This window comes from Leptodactylus fuscus, chromosome 1, assembly GCF_031893055.1.
Source record: "Leptodactylus fuscus isolate aLepFus1 chromosome 1, aLepFus1.hap2, whole genome shotgun sequence".
NCBI classification, from domain to species: Eukaryota; Metazoa; Chordata; class Amphibia; order Anura; family Leptodactylidae; genus Leptodactylus; species Leptodactylus fuscus.
Window position 1 is genome coordinate 114,491,424 of NC_134265.1, and position 18,582 is coordinate 114,510,005.

The 18,582-nt window shown below is 38.9% G+C and overlaps 1 protein-coding gene across 2 annotated transcripts in view; it reads left to right on the plus strand.

Moving 5' to 3' along the window:
- The window catches only part of PRODH (proline dehydrogenase 1), a 99,786-nt gene that overhangs the window by 41,213 nt on the left and 39,991 nt on the right, over window positions 1–18,582 (plus strand). For both annotated transcript variants that reach the window (XM_075276358.1, XM_075276350.1), the window contains 3 exons: window positions 1,531–1,595; window positions 6,442–6,558; window positions 9,998–10,077. In XM_075276358.1, the coding sequence (XP_075132459.1) occupies window positions 1,531–1,595; window positions 6,442–6,558; window positions 9,998–10,077 (262 nt within the window). The remainder of the gene's footprint in view (window positions 1–1,530; window positions 1,596–6,441; window positions 6,559–9,997; window positions 10,078–18,582) is intronic.

Below are 18,582 nucleotides of genomic sequence, written 5' to 3' on the forward strand. Positions count from 1 at the left end.
ATGATTGCAGGTTCAAGCCCCCTAGGCGGGGGATATTAAAATAGTAAAAAAAAAAAAAAAAAAAAACACTTTAAAAAAATATAATAAAAAATAAAATAAATAAAAGTTCACCTCCTTTCCCTAGAATACATATAAATGTATAACATTACTGTGAAACATATACATTAGGTATCCCTGTGTCTGAAAATGCCCGGTCTACACCTGGCCCCACAAAAAAAACGCCCTATACATCCCCGTACAGCTGCAGGGTCACCTGTCAATGTGGCCTTGCAGCTGTTCCAAAACTACAACTCCCATATATTAAATATTTTACCATTTTTTGCCTGAAAATTTTTTTTCCCTATTTTTCTCCTCTAAAACCTGGGTGGGTCTTATAGTCCAGTGCGTCTTATAGTCCGAAAAATACGGTAAGTATTTTGGGCTTTGTGGATTAAAAAAAAATTGAAGTGGAGGCAACATATAAAGTAAACTTAGAAATTATTTACAATATTTTTACATTTATTTTTCTGTAATGATAAAGTATATAAAGTTTGCAATTTTTTTTAGTTCTTTCAGTGACCTGGAAGATAATAAATGGTGTTTGAAGCTGCTCAAGGAGTGCTGTCTTGCTGAAACCCTTCCTTGTCACTTTCCAATGAGAGTGCTGTAATTTATTTACATGTAATGTTCTTTTGTAATCTGGTACACTCTGTGGCTGAATGGACAGGCTTGCTTGATCTTGAATTCCAGCTGGTATTTATTTGTTCTATGATGCGTTTTCCAGCTGAAATGAGAGCGCACAGTGCGTAGCTAAATAACATCTCTGCAAGGAGTTTGGATACATTATGTTGCTATTTATTCTCTAAGCAATTAATGCTTACATTATTTGTTTTTTTTTCCTGGTATTGCAATGAAGGCTCAGAACTCAGGTAGTCCTATTATGAAGAAGGCTTTAAGCCAGTTTGCTTCTTATGGAAACCTATGACCTTATAAAAGTAACCTCTTCCATAACGAGAAGATCTTGAAGATTTTTATTTGTTTCTTTTATGTTTGGAGGTGAAGTGGTTTAGCTAATTAATATTTGACATTGTTATCATTTTCATTTCAAGAGAAAGTGGTATTTTAAATGAGAACTATTAAAAGTATTAAAACTGAACCCACCAAAACTAACAGCACCCATTGCTCAGGAACAGCTGGGGCTGGGAAAAATCCAGCTGCATTGGAATATTTGGGGTGGAACCATCAAAGGATTCAAACAAATGGTGGCGGGAAAAACCGCGGCGGCAATGCAAATCTGTTTTTTCCACAGCGCATTTCACAGAGTCCGCAAGTTTCCTCTGCGGACTTTCTACTTCTGTTATATCTATAGGGAAACAGCCAGCGATATGTTTTTTAGCCTTAGGGAATCATTTCTATGTTAGTGTTTGCTAATTATCTATTGACACTTCCAGAAATAGAAAAGCCTTAAGTATTGTGACTTGTGATACATGAGTTATATAAGCATCTGATTGTACTGAAATAATCCTCTTTGTTTTTTCTTCTTTACTACAGGTGGAAGTTCTGAGGATGGATTTTCTGCAATAAAGCTGACTGCATTAGGAAGACCACAGTTTCTGGTAATCTAATACACTTGTGGCAGAAGGGGGTTGAGTTGCCCAGAAACCACCCTCAGCTTCTCCCTCTTAGGAAAAGTCTGATCTCTCACAGACTCCCTGAGCTTTCAAATTTTTGATTGGACAGAAGGCTTTTGGAAGGATAGAGAGTGATGTACCAGTAGCTATATAGTTACAGCTGTCCAGTCCTCTCTATCCTTTCCCTATGATCGTTGCAAGGATGTAAGCTAATCAGTGTCCAGACTCCTGTTAAAGCCAGAACACTGAAGCCTGAAGGGCTGATGAACCCACTGGACCCCAAGTATGGCCAAGACCTCAGGGATTTGAACCATTTCTTAGATCACTAGAGATCCTTACGTTAATCCCTTTGCTATCACAAGACCGCAAGAGATTCAGAATTAACCTCCTGTGTTAGACCACCAGGAATACTGACCTAAACCTCTATATTTCCCAAGGATGCCAAGTTTCGACATTAACCTCTTCACTGCCATAGAGCATCATTAACACTTTCTCTGCCCTAGATCACCAGGGATGTAGATACAAACATTTTTACTGCCATAGACCACCTGATATAAAGACTGTAACCGTTTCACTTCCATAGATCATCAAGCAAGTAGACCATAATCTTCACTGAACGTAAACTTCAATGCAGTTTAATACAGTTTGCTTGGATACTGTGTGACCCTGTATATCAGGGTGTCTTGTGTCTCTCAGTGTTTATTTGGTGTGCTCCTTTATTGCTTAGCTCCCAGGTCTTAATCCCCCCTATTCACTAGCTACAAATGCTTATGGAGAACATGGCTCCTGAGTTTATCAAGCAACTTGTTCTTGTGATGTCTCTTCAGTCCACTTGTCTTTTTTCTTCTTTGGCCTGGGCGTTATGACCAGTGCTTTGGGATACCTCTATAAAAATCCTGAACATCTCCTTGACTCTAACTGAAACGCAGTCCTTCTCTCATTATATTACTGTTTTTATTTTACCTATGTGGAGCGTATTGAATTTGGAGAGCTCATATTATACTCTTTGCCGTAAACGTGGTTGTTTGACGATCATGCTTGTTTATATTGAGAGACTGTTCAACCATCAGCCATTTGTGTATTACCATGTTAAGCCAGTAAATATCACAATGTACAAAGAAAAAATTTAATAACACAGATTCAGTGCTGCAGTATGTTATTTTTGCAGTCATGCTGACATTGTTACATCCATAGATGAGATAATTGATGATGGTTAAATCCTATTAACTTTGCTCTGGTCAGTTAATTACATAAATAAGGATTATTTTATAATCGTATAGAAGATAAAGGAGATTTACTGCTGTGTTTCTATTCGCTCGGAGCTGTAGACCATACAAAAGAAAAGAGGGAAAAAAACTTGTAATGTGCTTTATTGACCATTCTATTGAATTTGTAATTTAAGTGACTAGCAATGGTGGCTAATGTCTGCTATATAAGTCAATGCCACTTTAGACCTCGCTAATTTAAGAGACACAAAGGAAAACCACAACAGTTAATTGCGAGGTCTGTTACCGCTTCATCACTGCTCAGCTCCATCTTAACTGATGTGTGTTATACTTGTATTTTTCTAAATCCCTCTGCAGACACTCATAAAGAGAATGGCTAGTATGCGTGTGTACAGACAGGAGATGGAATGGTTTTATATTTGGTGTTTCCCTACACGTATGAAAACATAATGTCACGTTACAACCAATGCCGCCAAATCCCATAAATAAAACACATTGGGGGGAGATCTACGAAGACCGATGTTTTCAACACTAGTCTTCATATCTCCGCATCTGCCCTTAAATCTACGTCAATTCATAGCATAAATGAACATAATAACATCTACAACGTCAAATCTAGCATAAATGAACATAAATCTTGCAGGGCTGCCAACGCCTTGTTCTTTGTTATGCCCAATTTTTAGGAACATGGTGACGAAGAAAATGTTGCAAAATTTATTCACAGAAAACCAGCGTACAAGGCATAAAAAATGTCCCCCATTGTCAATATCCATATTGTAAGCTTTATGAATATTGATATTATAATATGATATTTCCAATGTTTGCTGCAATTTTCTTATTACTGAACTGGTAGATGCTAACTGGTGTGCTTGGTATTTTAAGAGGGGAAAATTGATTTTGATGGGATATTCTAATACTACAAGCCTATTTATAGCTTTAGATTTGGAATCCTTTTTCAAGTACTAAATTATTATTGCAGTAATAAAGACTATAAATGAAAAAATGAAGCTCGGCACACTGGGCCCAAAAATTTCACAAAAAATTATATATGTAATTGTATACCTTTTCTTCAGCCATGTCCAAACATATATTCAGTAGCTTAGCAAGAAGTAAGGGATAGAAGGAAAGAGAGTGACTGCATGATCCGAACACGCACAGTATGTTTGTAGTAAACCACCATAGAGTTACATAGGTCTAAATAGGAACACTGGATTTAAAGTAGTAGAAAATTTATAACCAAGACTAATTAGAAATTGCCTATACAGACAGGCATTATTCAATAAAATAAAATATTGCTGCAAATAAACATCAAGGAGAAAAAAATGTAAAACATACTACGCGGTTTGCGCCATTTTCTCTCCCTAGATGTACTTACAGTACTACTGCATTATCTTCACCCACTGTGTTATAATAAAAAAAATGAAACCACTCGATAAAGTATAAATAGAAATATCTATTAGGACTGCGAAAAACATTGTCACCATGGTGACTAGAAATTGTCCCTGGTGACCAAGTTTTCCTCTTCGTACATTTGATAGCTTGTGATACTATCCTGTGCTGGATGCTAATACTGACCAAACTAACCTCCATCCCTCCTGTGGAGCAGAGAAAGCCCATATCCTTATTGTAGGGGGTGCCATGACATGACTAGTAGGGAGGAAGACATCTGATGTGCGCCCACTGGGAGCTGTGATGACAACTGGGCAAGATATTTGGATGGTCTGCTGGGGAGAGTGGAAGACTCCGCACATAGTTCTTGTTGAGGTAGAATGGGGTACACCGTGTGAATACCATTGAAGAGAACCCAAATGGCTGTTGTGGGGAGCAGAACTTAAGGCAACCCATGATTGAATGACACATCCCTTTAAGACCCTTCTCATACAGCCAAAACAATTATGACGTGTCAGGGCAGGGTTTCCATAAGCTCTCCAATGTTTTCCTGTTGTATCTGCCACCATGATGTAAGGAGCACATTCTGTAAATTGAGGTGGGGCCTTCTTGAATAAGACCTGTTTTTTCATCACACCCTACAGATGCTCAGTATTATGGAGGCGAAGACAATTCCTTGAACTTTGCTATGTTCCTTGTACAATTTCTGAACATTTTTTGCAGTGTGATAGGTGCATTACCTGCTGGAAGGGACCACTTCTATTAGGGAGCACGGTTTCCAGTGGTATATAACCAAGACACCTTTGTTCAATGATTTGGACCTAATGCTCACAAGCCCGTTATAGGAAAAGGCATGCAAGTCAGTGGTCCAAGTTGCAAAACTGTGCCTCTTGCACCACCTATTGAGGAGAGCTCACTAGAAGTCAAGTCATGAGGCTGATGGGCAGCCTATTGTAGGGAATTACACTGGTAGACTGCAATGGCGTGGGTACTCTGGCCAGTTTGCAGCTATGTGGCAGTAAAGCATGATGCACTGTGTGTATGGACACCTCCTGTAGAAATAAATTGCAGGAAAATGCTGGCAGAAGAGCTACTATAGCACAGAACAGATGGCCAATGAGCCATGGCCACACATGACACTGTTGCTGGTTCTCTGGTTGTCCTTCCTCTGGTCACTTTTAGTAGGTGATAACCACTGTATGCTGGGAACACCCCACCAGACCAGTGTTTTGAGATGCTGAAAGCCTCACAATCTGGCCTTTCTTAAAATCTCTCCTATTCAGATCCTGCTGTCCTTATGCTTGCTCACGTTTGCTTAGTTCAACACACTGAAGCAAATGTATTAAGCATTGTATGCCACTTTTCTGGAATATGTGGCATGAAAAAGGGTTGCATAGATTTAGCTCAAATCTTTTTTTTCCCGTTTTCCTTGGAAGGGGTCATGGCGTGGATGTTTCACTAGATTCATTATAATTTTCTCCGTCTTATGCCAGCTTGTAGGTGACTTCGTTGTAGATGCATAGCCCGGTGAAGGGCACGTAGCCGCCTAGTTTGAGGTGCACCTTACTCCAGTGCAGGGTGTGAGATTACTGGAGTTGAATACGCCAGTTTTCATAAATCTTTCTAATTCTGTCCAACTGCTAGAACTGTCTGTCAACTTGCTGCTTAATATATCCCACCCCTCGACAGGAACATTGAAACAAAAAGTAATCTGTATTATTAGCATTACTTTTTCTTTATGAATGATCGGTCAATATTTCAGCGACTGATCCAATTATCCCTGTCATGTCTGAGAATGTTTCCTTGAAGGGCCATCCTTTATACTAGTGACACTTTTTAATGGGTAAACAACTATGCGGTACATGCTCGGCGAGCGTTAGTTTCCATAGACAAGCTGCAGTGTTCACTCATTGTGAGAATTAATGAAGCAGGCATACCCAGTAGCAATCAAAGTAATTTACCATTTCCATTTAGATATAATTTAGGACAAATTAGCTCTTTAATTTGGTATCATCTCTATTGCCTTCCCTTAATGTTACCATTGTTCTTCATCCTTATTATATCTCTCCCTTTATCATGTTAAAACATATTAAAGCCATTAATATACGCTGTGCAGCTTTTTCGTGGCGAGTAGGAGGTAAAGAAAATGGATGAGATGGTACATCTCTGGCTGTGTTGGAATGTGTTTCTTACCCATCTTCTCTGTTCTCTTTCAGTTGCAGTTTTCTGAAGTGCTTGTAAAATGGCGGAGGTTTTTCCACCAGCTAGCGGCGGATCAAGGCCAAGCTGGAGTAGCTGCTGTTGAAATTGAACTCGAAGTAGAGAAGTTAAAAGTAAGATGGTGACCTTTTGTATCTAAATAGTGAAGTTCATATGCCCTAATGTGGAGGGAAATGCTTCATAATGATTTATAAGGGTTTTCAGGTACTCTAATGGCTATGGGGAAATCTGATTCTCAGCCCCCTTACCTATTGATTTATTGAAGATAACATGGCGAGTGTGCATCCCCTAAACCAGGGGTGGGCAATTAATTTTCTCATGGGGTCACATGTTAAATTGAAACGGTTCTAGAGGGCTATGTGTGCCGCGGCAAATTTAGCTCCACCCACTTCTATGCTGACTCCGCTCATTCTCAATCATTTTCCACGTGCCCCCACAAGGTATAATCCTCCTACAGTCACCCGTACATTATATGTCCCCACATTATAATGTCCCCCTCCAAATGTCCCACAGTATTAGGTCCCTCTCCTCATGCCCCAGTTTAAACTAGCAGAAACTAGAGCGGGACATTAAACTGGGGCAGCTGGAGAGGGACATTAAACAGTGGGGATAATCGGAGGGGGACATTAAACTGGGGGCAACTAGAGGCAGACATGTGCCCCTCCAGCTATCCCCCCCCCCCCCCATGGTTTAATATATTCCTCCAGCTGATCCCAGTTTGTCACCCTCCATCTGCCCCCTAGTTTAATCTGCATTCAGTTTAACTGCCCCCCTACATCTGCCCCTAGTTCCCCCTCTTGCTCACACATGCTGTCTCTTCTATCTTCTTTATCTTCCAGCAGCCTCCATTGCCGGCAGCTTGCTGTTTCTGTGAAACAGCGAACACTCTGTCCTGTGTGGCTCCGCCCACTAACGAGTCATAGCCTATCCTAGTGATAGGCTGTGATGACGTCATCACAGGTCCTTGAACGAACTTCCAAAAGATATGCGGGCCGGACAGAACCAGGCAGAGGGCCGGATGTGGCCTGCGGGCCGTACATTGCCCAGGTCTGCCCTAAACCAATCTCAACTCCATATATTTTGTGATGGCTGTGCCCGGTACTGCAGCTCACTGTTGTTTTAGTTTTATTCAAATGAGTGGGATTGAGCTGCAAATCCAGGTAATATACTCTGCAAAATGGATGGAGCTCTGGGCCATTAACTGTGAAGGACAGTCTGCTGGATCAGTCTGTATGCTAGGCATTAAATGCTAAGAGTTGTCCATCAGTTTATAAGTCACAGAAAACCACTTATCTTTTCAGCAAACTGCATAAATCAATAGTGCAACTGAATATAAGAAACTTTGGAAATAACTTGTCAGAGAAAAATCTTCTCCACATTTCTGGGTCTTTTCTTCCTCAGTCCCTGCTAAATGGAAGTTAATTAAAAAAACAAACAAAAAAACAACTTTGCTGAATCTGACTTTCAGCAAGTACTGTTGGCGTCAGCCATTTCAGATTTGAACTAATAGTTTCCAAATGTCTATGGAGAGGGGAGGGGGAGAAGTAAGCAGGAGTTGAATGAGAGAAGAACAGCACAAGCGCAGTGTCATCCAGAGATGAATAGGAGGTTTATATCTTTCCCCAAGTCCTATATTAATGTAAGCGTAGTTACTTCTCGATAATGTACTGTGTTCCTGCTGATGTTATAGAGCAGATTCTCCACTACTATTACAGTACAGTATGTGGAGGAAGTCTTAGCATCCAGTCTCAACCACCAGCTCAGAGAGAACTGCAAACAAGTTGAATCAGCTAAAGTACAAAATACGCCATAGTACACATGCTGTACTAATGATCTATGTGAAGTTTGTTGAAGCGTTAGGCACTACTTTAAGTCTTTCATTGTAGATGTCTGTCAGAAGATAATTGTGTCTTACCATGTATAGAAGTATTTGGTTCTCTGTGCTGTTCTAATAGGTTTTTCTTGCTAGACATGGTGAATTGGGACATGTCATGTCCGTCAGTGTTAAATTGCGCAGTTGAGAGGTTATTTTGTCTGTTGCTTCTGAAGTAATTATAGAGCACAAAGATCAGATCAAGCAGGAGGTTCAGATGGACACCTACAAGCCTGCGGAACAGCAACACAAATACATTTTTAATAAGATGGTAATGAGAAAGTTACTTTTCACAGTGATTGAACCTTTCCAGGAAAGTCAATTACACTGATTAGTTAATTTCACTCTTCTTAAGTCCTAGGATGTTCAAGGAAGTGACTTATCATTCACTTACAATTAGGAAAACAGATTTTTTTTTTCTCCCCTGTAAAAGTTTTTACTTCAGAACAGACTCTACAAGTCTAAAATTTCCATTGTGCCTAAAATGTGAAACAATTGGCTTCCTAACATGCTTTATTGCTCAAAGGTCCACTGATCTCCCACTGTCGGCCCCATTACCGGCACCTAGGCCAGATCTTGAAATTTAGATATTGAACTGCTAGCCCCTTCATATACCGCACTGGTCACATGCTGACCCAGGAAATTCTCTCCTGTGTTGAAATGAAGCTGGAAGTGGAGGTGCAGGGATTTGGGACACGGGCTGACGGTAGTATATCATTGGAACGTTAAGCAGTAAAGTACATAAGCAAGTCCAATCGTTTGACGTTTTAGGCATAATGGGAAAAAAAAAATTCTGCTGGACAACCCCATGAAGGAACATTATAGTTTTAGTTTTAGCAAATAAAGGTACTTAAATGCTTTAACTTCTTGCAGTTGCCAAGATATCTGGTTGCTGTACATTAATAAGAACTTTCATGAATTATGTAAAGAAGGAACAAAGACAAAGATGGTTGTAATGTAGTTTGTCCTTTACATAACCACAGTTTGTATGCTAGAAACAAACAATGGAGGTTCTTACTGCATGGCTACAAGCTGAGATCTTGAGAATTGTTAGATTATATTGTATTAGCATATACATCTTCATAATACCGTATATACAGCTTTAGTTTGCTGAAATCACACACTTGCTTTAAAAAGTTTTATTTAAAATACAGTATTTGCTTATTGACAACTTGTAAGCCTTTCTATGGCCCTTTACAATCTTTCCAAAGCTGCTTGTGGACTGTCTTTCTATTAGCTCCATATCAGGACAGAAGCATAAGTGTATGACTATAAGAGTATACTCACAGCTTATAGATAACCATCCGCCTATTTTTGTGTAGAAGCTTTAAATTGACTGGCTTACAGTAGTAGGAGAGACTCTGAATGGCAAACTACTGCTGTAACACGTTTTCAACATTGTGAAGATCAATAGCAGAGATTTTATTATTTGGGTGTCTCTTCAATAACTGTTGTATTCTAAAATGGTTAAATCCAGTTGTGAACATTTTTTTTAACATTTTGTGTTATATTAATGTCTTGAAATAAAGTGTCATTTTAAAGTATATTTTCTAACTAGATCAGAGCGTGCCATACTTCTCCCTCCAGTCTCTTTTACATTATCTTTGCTGTGATTCTGTCTTTTGATCCAATGTAGGAAGCTGTACAGGCAGATAAATCAGATTTGTGTTCCTTCACAGGAGAGCCTGGCAAAACTTGGAATTGCTACAAAAGATGAGATTCATAACTGGTTCACGGGTGAGAATCTCGGACTATCAGGGTATGCTTCACTGATTAAATTGTACTTTTTATATCCGCCAAATGTACAATGTGCCATATATCCTTGTTTCATTTTATCCCTCAGTTGTAAAATGGGAAATGTCCGCCATTAATTCACACCATTAAGTACCTGTGTTTTATAACACGTTCATGCTCAGTGTAAAATTTCTTGACTCATGTTCTCCATGGATGTTGTTCCTAATTATTTCATGCCTTTAGCAAACTATCTTCAAGCTATAAGATGTCACCCTTTGAACTCTTGTACAATGGGCAAACATAGTAGACACATCTCAGATTCTGAAGATATCTGAAATTCTGAAGACTTATTGTCAGCCAGCTGTGTGTCACCATCACATATGTAGCCTCTATTGATTTTCTCCAACTAGTGACTCACTAGTAAATGAGTCACCGATCATGCAAAAATTGCCTCAGTAGGTCAGTATTTACATATGTCCAGGAAGCTAACCCAGAGACGCCGAGTAAAAATTGTCTCATGTTTAATATTCATTACTCTTTTGTACTGTGTGCCTTCCTTTAAGAGGACTACTGTTCTGTTCTACTTACAGGAGTTGTCCAGTTTCAGCAGATAAATGTTATTGTTTGTATTATGAAAAGTTAGTTTTTTAATATATTTTCTGTATCCATTCCTCAGTTTTATAGATCGCTACTTGCTGCTGGTCTTGGATTTTTATCCACTGGAAATAAACCATCTCTGGCCATGTGATGGACACATGTGAAAATCTTGTTAGTGCCACAATACAGTAAATGGACTTCTTTCTTGTAACAAACCATTCACCTGTTTGTTCATCACATGACCATGGACTGACTTTTATCCACTGGAAATACATATTTAAGTATGACATCAAGCAGAGATCTAGAAAACTGAGGAATTGTAGAAAATAACGATAACATTTATTTGTTGAAACTGGACAAACCCTTTTAATATACGGAATGACCTCCTGATAACCTTTCATGACTTAGGTAAGTTTTAGGCAGAGATACCTAGAATTAGAAAAAGTGTCATCAAAGTTTAAATTTTTTTCTCTGCCCAAATTTTTTTTTGCAAAATGCATCAGAGCTTAAAGGGATTCTTCTATTTGACACAATATTAAAAGAATTCTTTCTTCATTATGGCAATTGTACTCAGAAAGCACAGGGGGCGTTCCCACTGTGCTCCGAGCACAACGTTGTTCTTCATTCCACCGCCACCTCTGTCTTCTGCGTCTCCTCCTCTTCACGCATGAGACCACCACAAGATGTGCAGGAGGAGACGCAGAAGACAGAGGCAGCGCTGGAATGGAGAACAACGTTGTGTTCTGAGCACAGTGGGAATGCCCCCCTGTGCTTTCTGAGTACAATTGCCATAATGACGACAGAATTCCTTTAATACTGTGTCAAATAACCAAGTCTAATGAAGAACCTAAGGAGTCTCCAAAGCTAGCTGTCGTCATCTTTTCAAATAGCTATTAAAAACTATAAACTATATACATAAACTGTTGTAGTTGAAATGTTTGCTGATGGTCCTCTGAATTAGCTGATGTTGTACATAGATATGTTTTGGTATTTTGTAGATTTTTCTATAGGTAAAAATAGACAGATACCAGAAATATATTTAAAACTTGACATTTGGGAAAGAAGAATCCAGTGGTTTCATCAGTAACATTTACCCCTTAAATTATTCTTCGCATATCCCTGTGCATAGCAATATCAATACTGTTAGAGTGCTTCTGTATAGAGATCACAGGTGTCCTATAGGCATGTCATTTTCTCCTCTGTTATAGGTAATCCCTATGACACTTACTATTTCCTTGGTGGTTGTTGGTATGCGGAAGCAAGTAGATGAGCGAGTAGTATTCGATCGAATATCGAATAACATTATAGCCTATGGGGAAAAACAGGAATGTTGTTCCGGTTTCCATGGAAAGCAAAGTTTCACACATTGGATCCTCCAAGTTCAGAAAGTAGCAGGACGAGGAGGTTTTTGCATTGAATTCAATGGAATTTTCCTGCGTGGTATTCGACCGATACGAGTATTCGATCAAATACTACTCGCTCATCTCTAGAAGCAAGGTCTTCTGCACTAAACAACACTTAGCGGAAGTTCTTTATGGAGGATTTTATTAAATAAGCAGAAAACTTTCGCTTTTACAATGCCATTGCGATGCTCCAATCCTTCTGATGGTCCTGTGTGCAATGTCCTCAGAGAGCATGTAATGAGCCAATGACAGCAGAACACTGAAATCAGCCTTGTCATTTACATAGGGAGTGTGGGAAGGAGTTAAATTATTCTTCTAGTCTGTGAATTTACACCCTTAAAAATTTGGCACCATTGCACTCACAGCATTGTATGCTCCAGTTACTTGCATGTACTACGTATTAAATTAGCTGCCGTATAGTGTGTCATCTGTGCCCTAAATAGGAGATTCTTCCTACTAGAATTCTGTTTTGCAGGGTGAAGGATGAGAATAAAAGTCTGTCCCTATGGGGTTACATCATGTGCATTTCATTTTATTAAATAAGTTCCTTAGAATTGGTTGCTTCATTCTATTACAGTAAAAAGTTATTACAAAATCTACAGTATTTTGCTAGACCGGATTTGCATATAGTTTTGACACTTTTAATAGTTCAGCAGCATTAATAGGTTGACATAAAATGTCTCTTCCGCAAATTTGCCTTTGGGAAAACACAAAATTCTTTTAAAGTTAAAGAGCGTTCAGCGAGGGTAACATTTCTACGCCCTGAATCAAATTTGCAATTTTGGTAAGAGTTTTTAGCTGCAAGGTCAGTTACACAAGTCTGAATTCCAAAGCATCTCCAGTCAAACAGGTGCATTTCAAAGGAAGTCTTTTGGGAGAAATGCTAAGATGACAGTGTAGCGCCAGCTGGCAGGAATATTGGCATGCTTCATAGAATCCATGTCTCACTTTTTATACTGATTTGTGTAGTAAACATATTTATTTTAGACTACCAGTATACAAAGATACAATTCCACATTAATAACTTTAAAGGAGAACTTCTGGTATTTAAAGAGGACCTTTCAGGTCCTCAGGCACAAGCAGGTTTTTTATAACGCTAGAAAGCCAACAGTGCACTGAATTCAGCGCACTATGGGCTTTCCCATTATGTGCCCCTGGTGAAGAGCTATCTGTGCCGTTACCGTAGCTCTCCACTGTCAGAATAGCGTTTCAGACAGTCTGTGAGGAACGCCCCTCCTGACAGTAGAGTCCATAGTGTTATACTGTCAGAGGGGACATTCCTTACCGCCCAGCCTGAGCAGTGAGGAATGCCCCCTCGCCTCTTGACAGCATTCATCCATAGACTAGGGACATCTGACTAATTTTATGAAGGGGGTCACAGTCTCTTCATATATCTCTTGGTCGCTGTTCCAGGTGGGACCTTTTAGATTGGCATACAATACATCGGTCTTAATAAAGCTATCACACTGTCATTCACTGAGAATAGTTTGCACAATGTATGGCAATTACTATATGGGTACTGTTTAGCTGTTTGTGGGTTGAACAGTACCCATACACATGGGTGTAAGTAGGAAAGACCAGGCTTTGTAGCAAGCTTTTGTCTATCCCCCAGCCACACCCTCCCCGGTATAATGCCTGTTTACTGGCCCTCACATTGTATAACATTCCCTTTACTGGCCTGCACACATTGTATCTTTCCTTATTATTGGTCCCCATACAGTATACTGTCCCCGTACAACACTCTTATGGTGATTGTAAAACCTGATGGTAAACACTGATGACATCTTATGACAATTTATGGTTTTGGAATAGAAATTTGTGGAAAATTCCTGAAGAAAACTGATGCATTTTCCAATCCCATCTGATACTGATGCAGCTGACTTATGCGAATGTAGCCTTAAAGGGATACTCTCATAACAGTCGTGGCATCAGAATTCCTTTGCAAGACACAGTATACTCGCACACCTCTATTAATGTGTAGTTTTGGTAATAGTGAGTGGAAGTAATGACTTCTATAGCATTATGCAATCTGGATATATTATTTATACATACAGATTGAAAAACTGTGTACGACCTGTTTACATCCATTGTTTAAGAAAATAAAGTGCCCCAAATGAATAATGCAAGTGTAAACGTAGTCTTATCCTTCTATCCCTGGGTTCTCAATATGCTTTTTGTCAATAATAGAAAAGTTGTACAAAGTAAATTCAGGAGGAAACTTAGAACGATGCTAGCATACTCGTGGCAGCTGTACGTTGTCGTGAAACCATTAGCTTCCTTTGTTCTCACGTCACTCTGTATCGCACACAATGCCTCCCTAGCCTGTATTGTTATGACATTATGGCACCCTTTAAGAGATTTGGTGCTTGAGAAAAACCTTCGTTCAGAAAATTGTTTGAATGAAGTGGATTTTTCTAGTAGTCCTCTTCAAGCACAAAGGATCTCCTTGCTGAAAGTAAAAGGATTGCTAAATGTGATGGAAATAGAAAAGCCAGCAAGGTCTTTAACAAGACTTTAGAGCTCAATATGTTTTGTGCCTTAGTCAATAGATTATTATTACGACTTAGCAGACTAGGGTCATTCTTAAAGCAGACATGTCAAGTGAAGAGGCCACCTTATGTAAGGGCACATGCTACAAGTCAGAACATGGCCTATGATGGGAGTGAGAGTCAGTGCTTATTATTGATGCAAATTAGAAGGTAATTTAATTCCAAGGTAGGTTATAGAAGTTGATTTGCATTAAAATAGAAAGTTGTTGCAACACTGTGTTGTTGTTGTTTTTTTTCCACTATACTGCAAATAAATCCAGATCCCTTCAGAACCCTCTGTGGTCACATTTATATGTGGTCACTATTATATATTACAGTTTTAGGGTAACAGATCGTCGGCGAAAGCCAACTCCAAAGAACCTGGTTTGATACCTGAAAAGAGGGCAGGTTTTCTAGAATTTGAAGCATCGGGTATGGAGCTTAATTAAAAATGAAAAGGGAAAGAGGACATCTTTAGGGAGTACCTCTATTGGTAGAGAGCGAGCTAGATACAAAGCCATTCAACCAGATTGTAGAGGTCTGCTAAAGGGACTGCAAAGTGGTCATAAACTCCCTCTCAAAGTGCCAAATGTGAGATGAATAAATAGAAGTTATGGCTCAATTGCAGGTCTCCTATTAAAAATGAGTTGCAAATGCAAGGCCAGAATCTTGGTAAACAATTTAAAGTTTGGTCCTAGCCCTTTAACGCTCTATGCTGTACTGTTAAATCTCACTGAGCGTTTAGTTAACACTCAGGACTAGAGATGAGCGAACACTGTTCGGATCAGCCGATCCGAACAGCACGCACCCATAGAAATGAATGGAAGCACCTGTGACGCCGGACGCCGGCAAAGTGTACGTGTCGGGTGCATCCATTTATTTCTATGGGAGCATGCTGTTCGGATCGGCTGATCTGAACAGTGTTTGCTCATCTCTACTCAGGACCATAACAGTATTCGTGCTGTAGTGTTGCAGGTGCTACTTCCTGCTCTCGGCTGTTCTACACAAAGCCAAGGGCTTGGACCAGCTACTGAAGTTGGAATATACTCCAACTCCGACGGATATAAAAATTAAAAAAAATCAAAAATAAATTATAGGAATGTGTTCTATGTGTACCCCCAAAAACACATATCTAGCACAAATCTAGTATTGATGGTGTATCCTAAGGATATGTCATCAATGTTAGAGGCCAAATAACCCTTTTAAAAGTATCAGGGGTATTCTTAGTGCTACAGATCTTATTAGAGTATGTTAAAAGGAAGTAACTAGTTAGGATTTTATAATCTTTACTAGAGAACCCGTCAGGGCCCAGGGATTTGGACAAGGTAAGAAGATTTGATGGAGAATTTCTTTTTTAGCTATTGGGGAGTCCAAAACTACCAGCATTCGTGCTGATAACTTGGGGGGAATCAGCATGGTTGCAAGTCAACCATATTTCCCGTAAGTTCATCAGGAGGGGCCTGATGGAGATCTCCATAAAACTTAGGAAATTCCTCAAGGAAGTCGTTCTGGTCAGAGAGAAGTTCACTAGAGCCTGTTTTAATCTTAAATATTTTAGTGGCCTTCCAGAAAGGTTTAGTAAGCAATGCCAATAATCTGCCAGGCTCGCACACAATTATTTGATGTGATATGGTGTTGGAATGATGTTAGATGATAGCCGTTTCCAGTAACCACTAAGGAGTGTAGGTGATGAACATCTATACACTGTAAATGAACCAGATGTCATATGCCGCCTTGGCTTATATATATATATATATATATATATATATATATATATATATATATATATACTTTGCAAACTCTGCAATATATTTAAATGGTTTATTCCTATAATAGGTTGGGTAAAACATGTCTGGCCTCACTCACTGGTCATTAGAATGAGTTTCACAAGCCCCATGTCCCTTCCCATCACCCAGGTGCTATGAACTGGTGTGTACGAGCACATAACCGCACACTTTTTCTGTGATAGATTGCTTATATTGTTCTGTTTATTGTTGGCACCACATGAAGGTTACTAAGAAATCTTAGTAAGCCTTTTTCCACTTTTTCATTGTAGACCTGTATATGGTATGATCTAATGCATGTATAGTCAGATTTTATTAGATTTAGATCCTACCAGTACAGCCTGTAACAATACCTTTTTAAGGCCCTTATGGAGATTTTTTTTCATTGCAGTACAGTTTGTTTGCAATGTTCGGCCTACTTGGCATTACCTTTCATACACTTGTACTTCTTCCCCAGTTTACTGGGCACATGCCTGTGTTGTTGCTTCCAGACCGATCTGACATGGAGAAGACCTCCTAGACTGGACCATTGACTAACAGGAACTGGAAAGAATCCATTCTTGTGTGCCAGAATCGATGAAGAGAAATTATAACTTGGTTACTCTGTAGCTTTATGCTTCCTAGTTTTTCTAACTCTGAACCAGTTGGCATGATATTTATCTTTCATATGTTAGAACATCTGTTTCTTTTGTAGAAGTCAGCAGGGTTGCTAAATGGACTGCAGTTTGTCAGGCTAAAATGGAATTATACATCTAATTATAATGTGATATTTCTCCTAATACGGCTGTGTCTGGGCTCCCTTGTGCCTGTTGACAAGTCCCCAAGAGTTTAGAGAGCTACTATATGCTGAGAGCACACATTGCAGAAAAGCTGCGGTTTTTTTTACAGATTTTGTTTTTTGAGCCAAAGCCAAGAGTGTATTCAAGAGGAATATGAGATATAAAAGAGTCTTGTATACTTCTCCCTTCGACTAAATATCGGCTTTGGTCAAAAAAAGAAAAAAAACACAGTTTTTCCAGCCTAAAGTTTCTATCTTGACATTACTCATCTTTGACCGTCTGTCATGAGCAACTAGTCAGAATATATATATTCCCAGCCAGGCCGGTACTACACTTGCATGGATGTCTTTATTAACTGGTAATGAACTTGTTAAGCTGCTTTCTGAGCATATGTAGGGAAAAGGGTAACTACTGTAGTCAATTAATGGAAAAAATAAAATGTAATTGTAGCTTAGCTCTCACATCATTCCCTCACTGTGCTTCAGCTTCATGAACGTTGGAGCTATTAGTTAGCTATATAAATTATACAGTACAAGAGTACTACATTGTGTAATTTGTTCCTGGAAATTTAACACAAATTCCAGTATTGTTCTCTAGCTCTGGAGAATTTGTACATTTCACTTTAACCTCTTTAAGACCAAGGCTAAAAGTACCTAAATGACCAGGCCTCATTTTTCAAATCTGACATGTGTCTCTTTATGTGGTAATAACTTTGAGATGCATTAACTTATCATGGTGATTCTGAGATTGTTTTCTCGTGACACATTGTACTTCGTGTCAGTGGTACATTTTGGTCGATATGTTTTGTCTTTTATTATGAAAAAATAAGAAATTTGGTGAAAATTTTGAAAAAAATGCAATTTTCAAACTTTGAATTTGCATGCCTTTCATCTATAATGTCACACTACCCAAACAACTTCATAAATTTAATTTACAATATCTCTGCTTTATATTGGCATCAAACTTTAATTGCCCTTTCATTTTTTTTCAATGTTATAAGGCTTAAAAGTCAAGCAGTAATTTTCCAAATTTTTAAGAATATTTCCAACACACATTTTTCAAGGGACCAGTTCAGTTCTGAAGGGGTCTTGAAAAGCCTCTCTAATAGAAACCCCCATAAATCACCCCATTCTAAAAACTTCACTCCTGTAAGAATTCATAACTGCATTTAGGAAGTTTCTTAACCCTTTCAGCATTTCACAGCAATTAAAACAAAATAGAGATCAAATTTGCAATTTTAATTTTTTTTCACCAATATATTAATTTAGCCCTAGAATTTACACATTAACAACGGGGTAAAGGAGAAAACACATTCTACATTCTATTAAGCAATTTCCCCCAAGCGTGAAACTATCCCATGTGAGAATGTAAAATAATGTATGGGCACACTGTAGGGTCTAGAACAGAAGGAGCGCTATTGAGATTTTGGAGGGCAGATT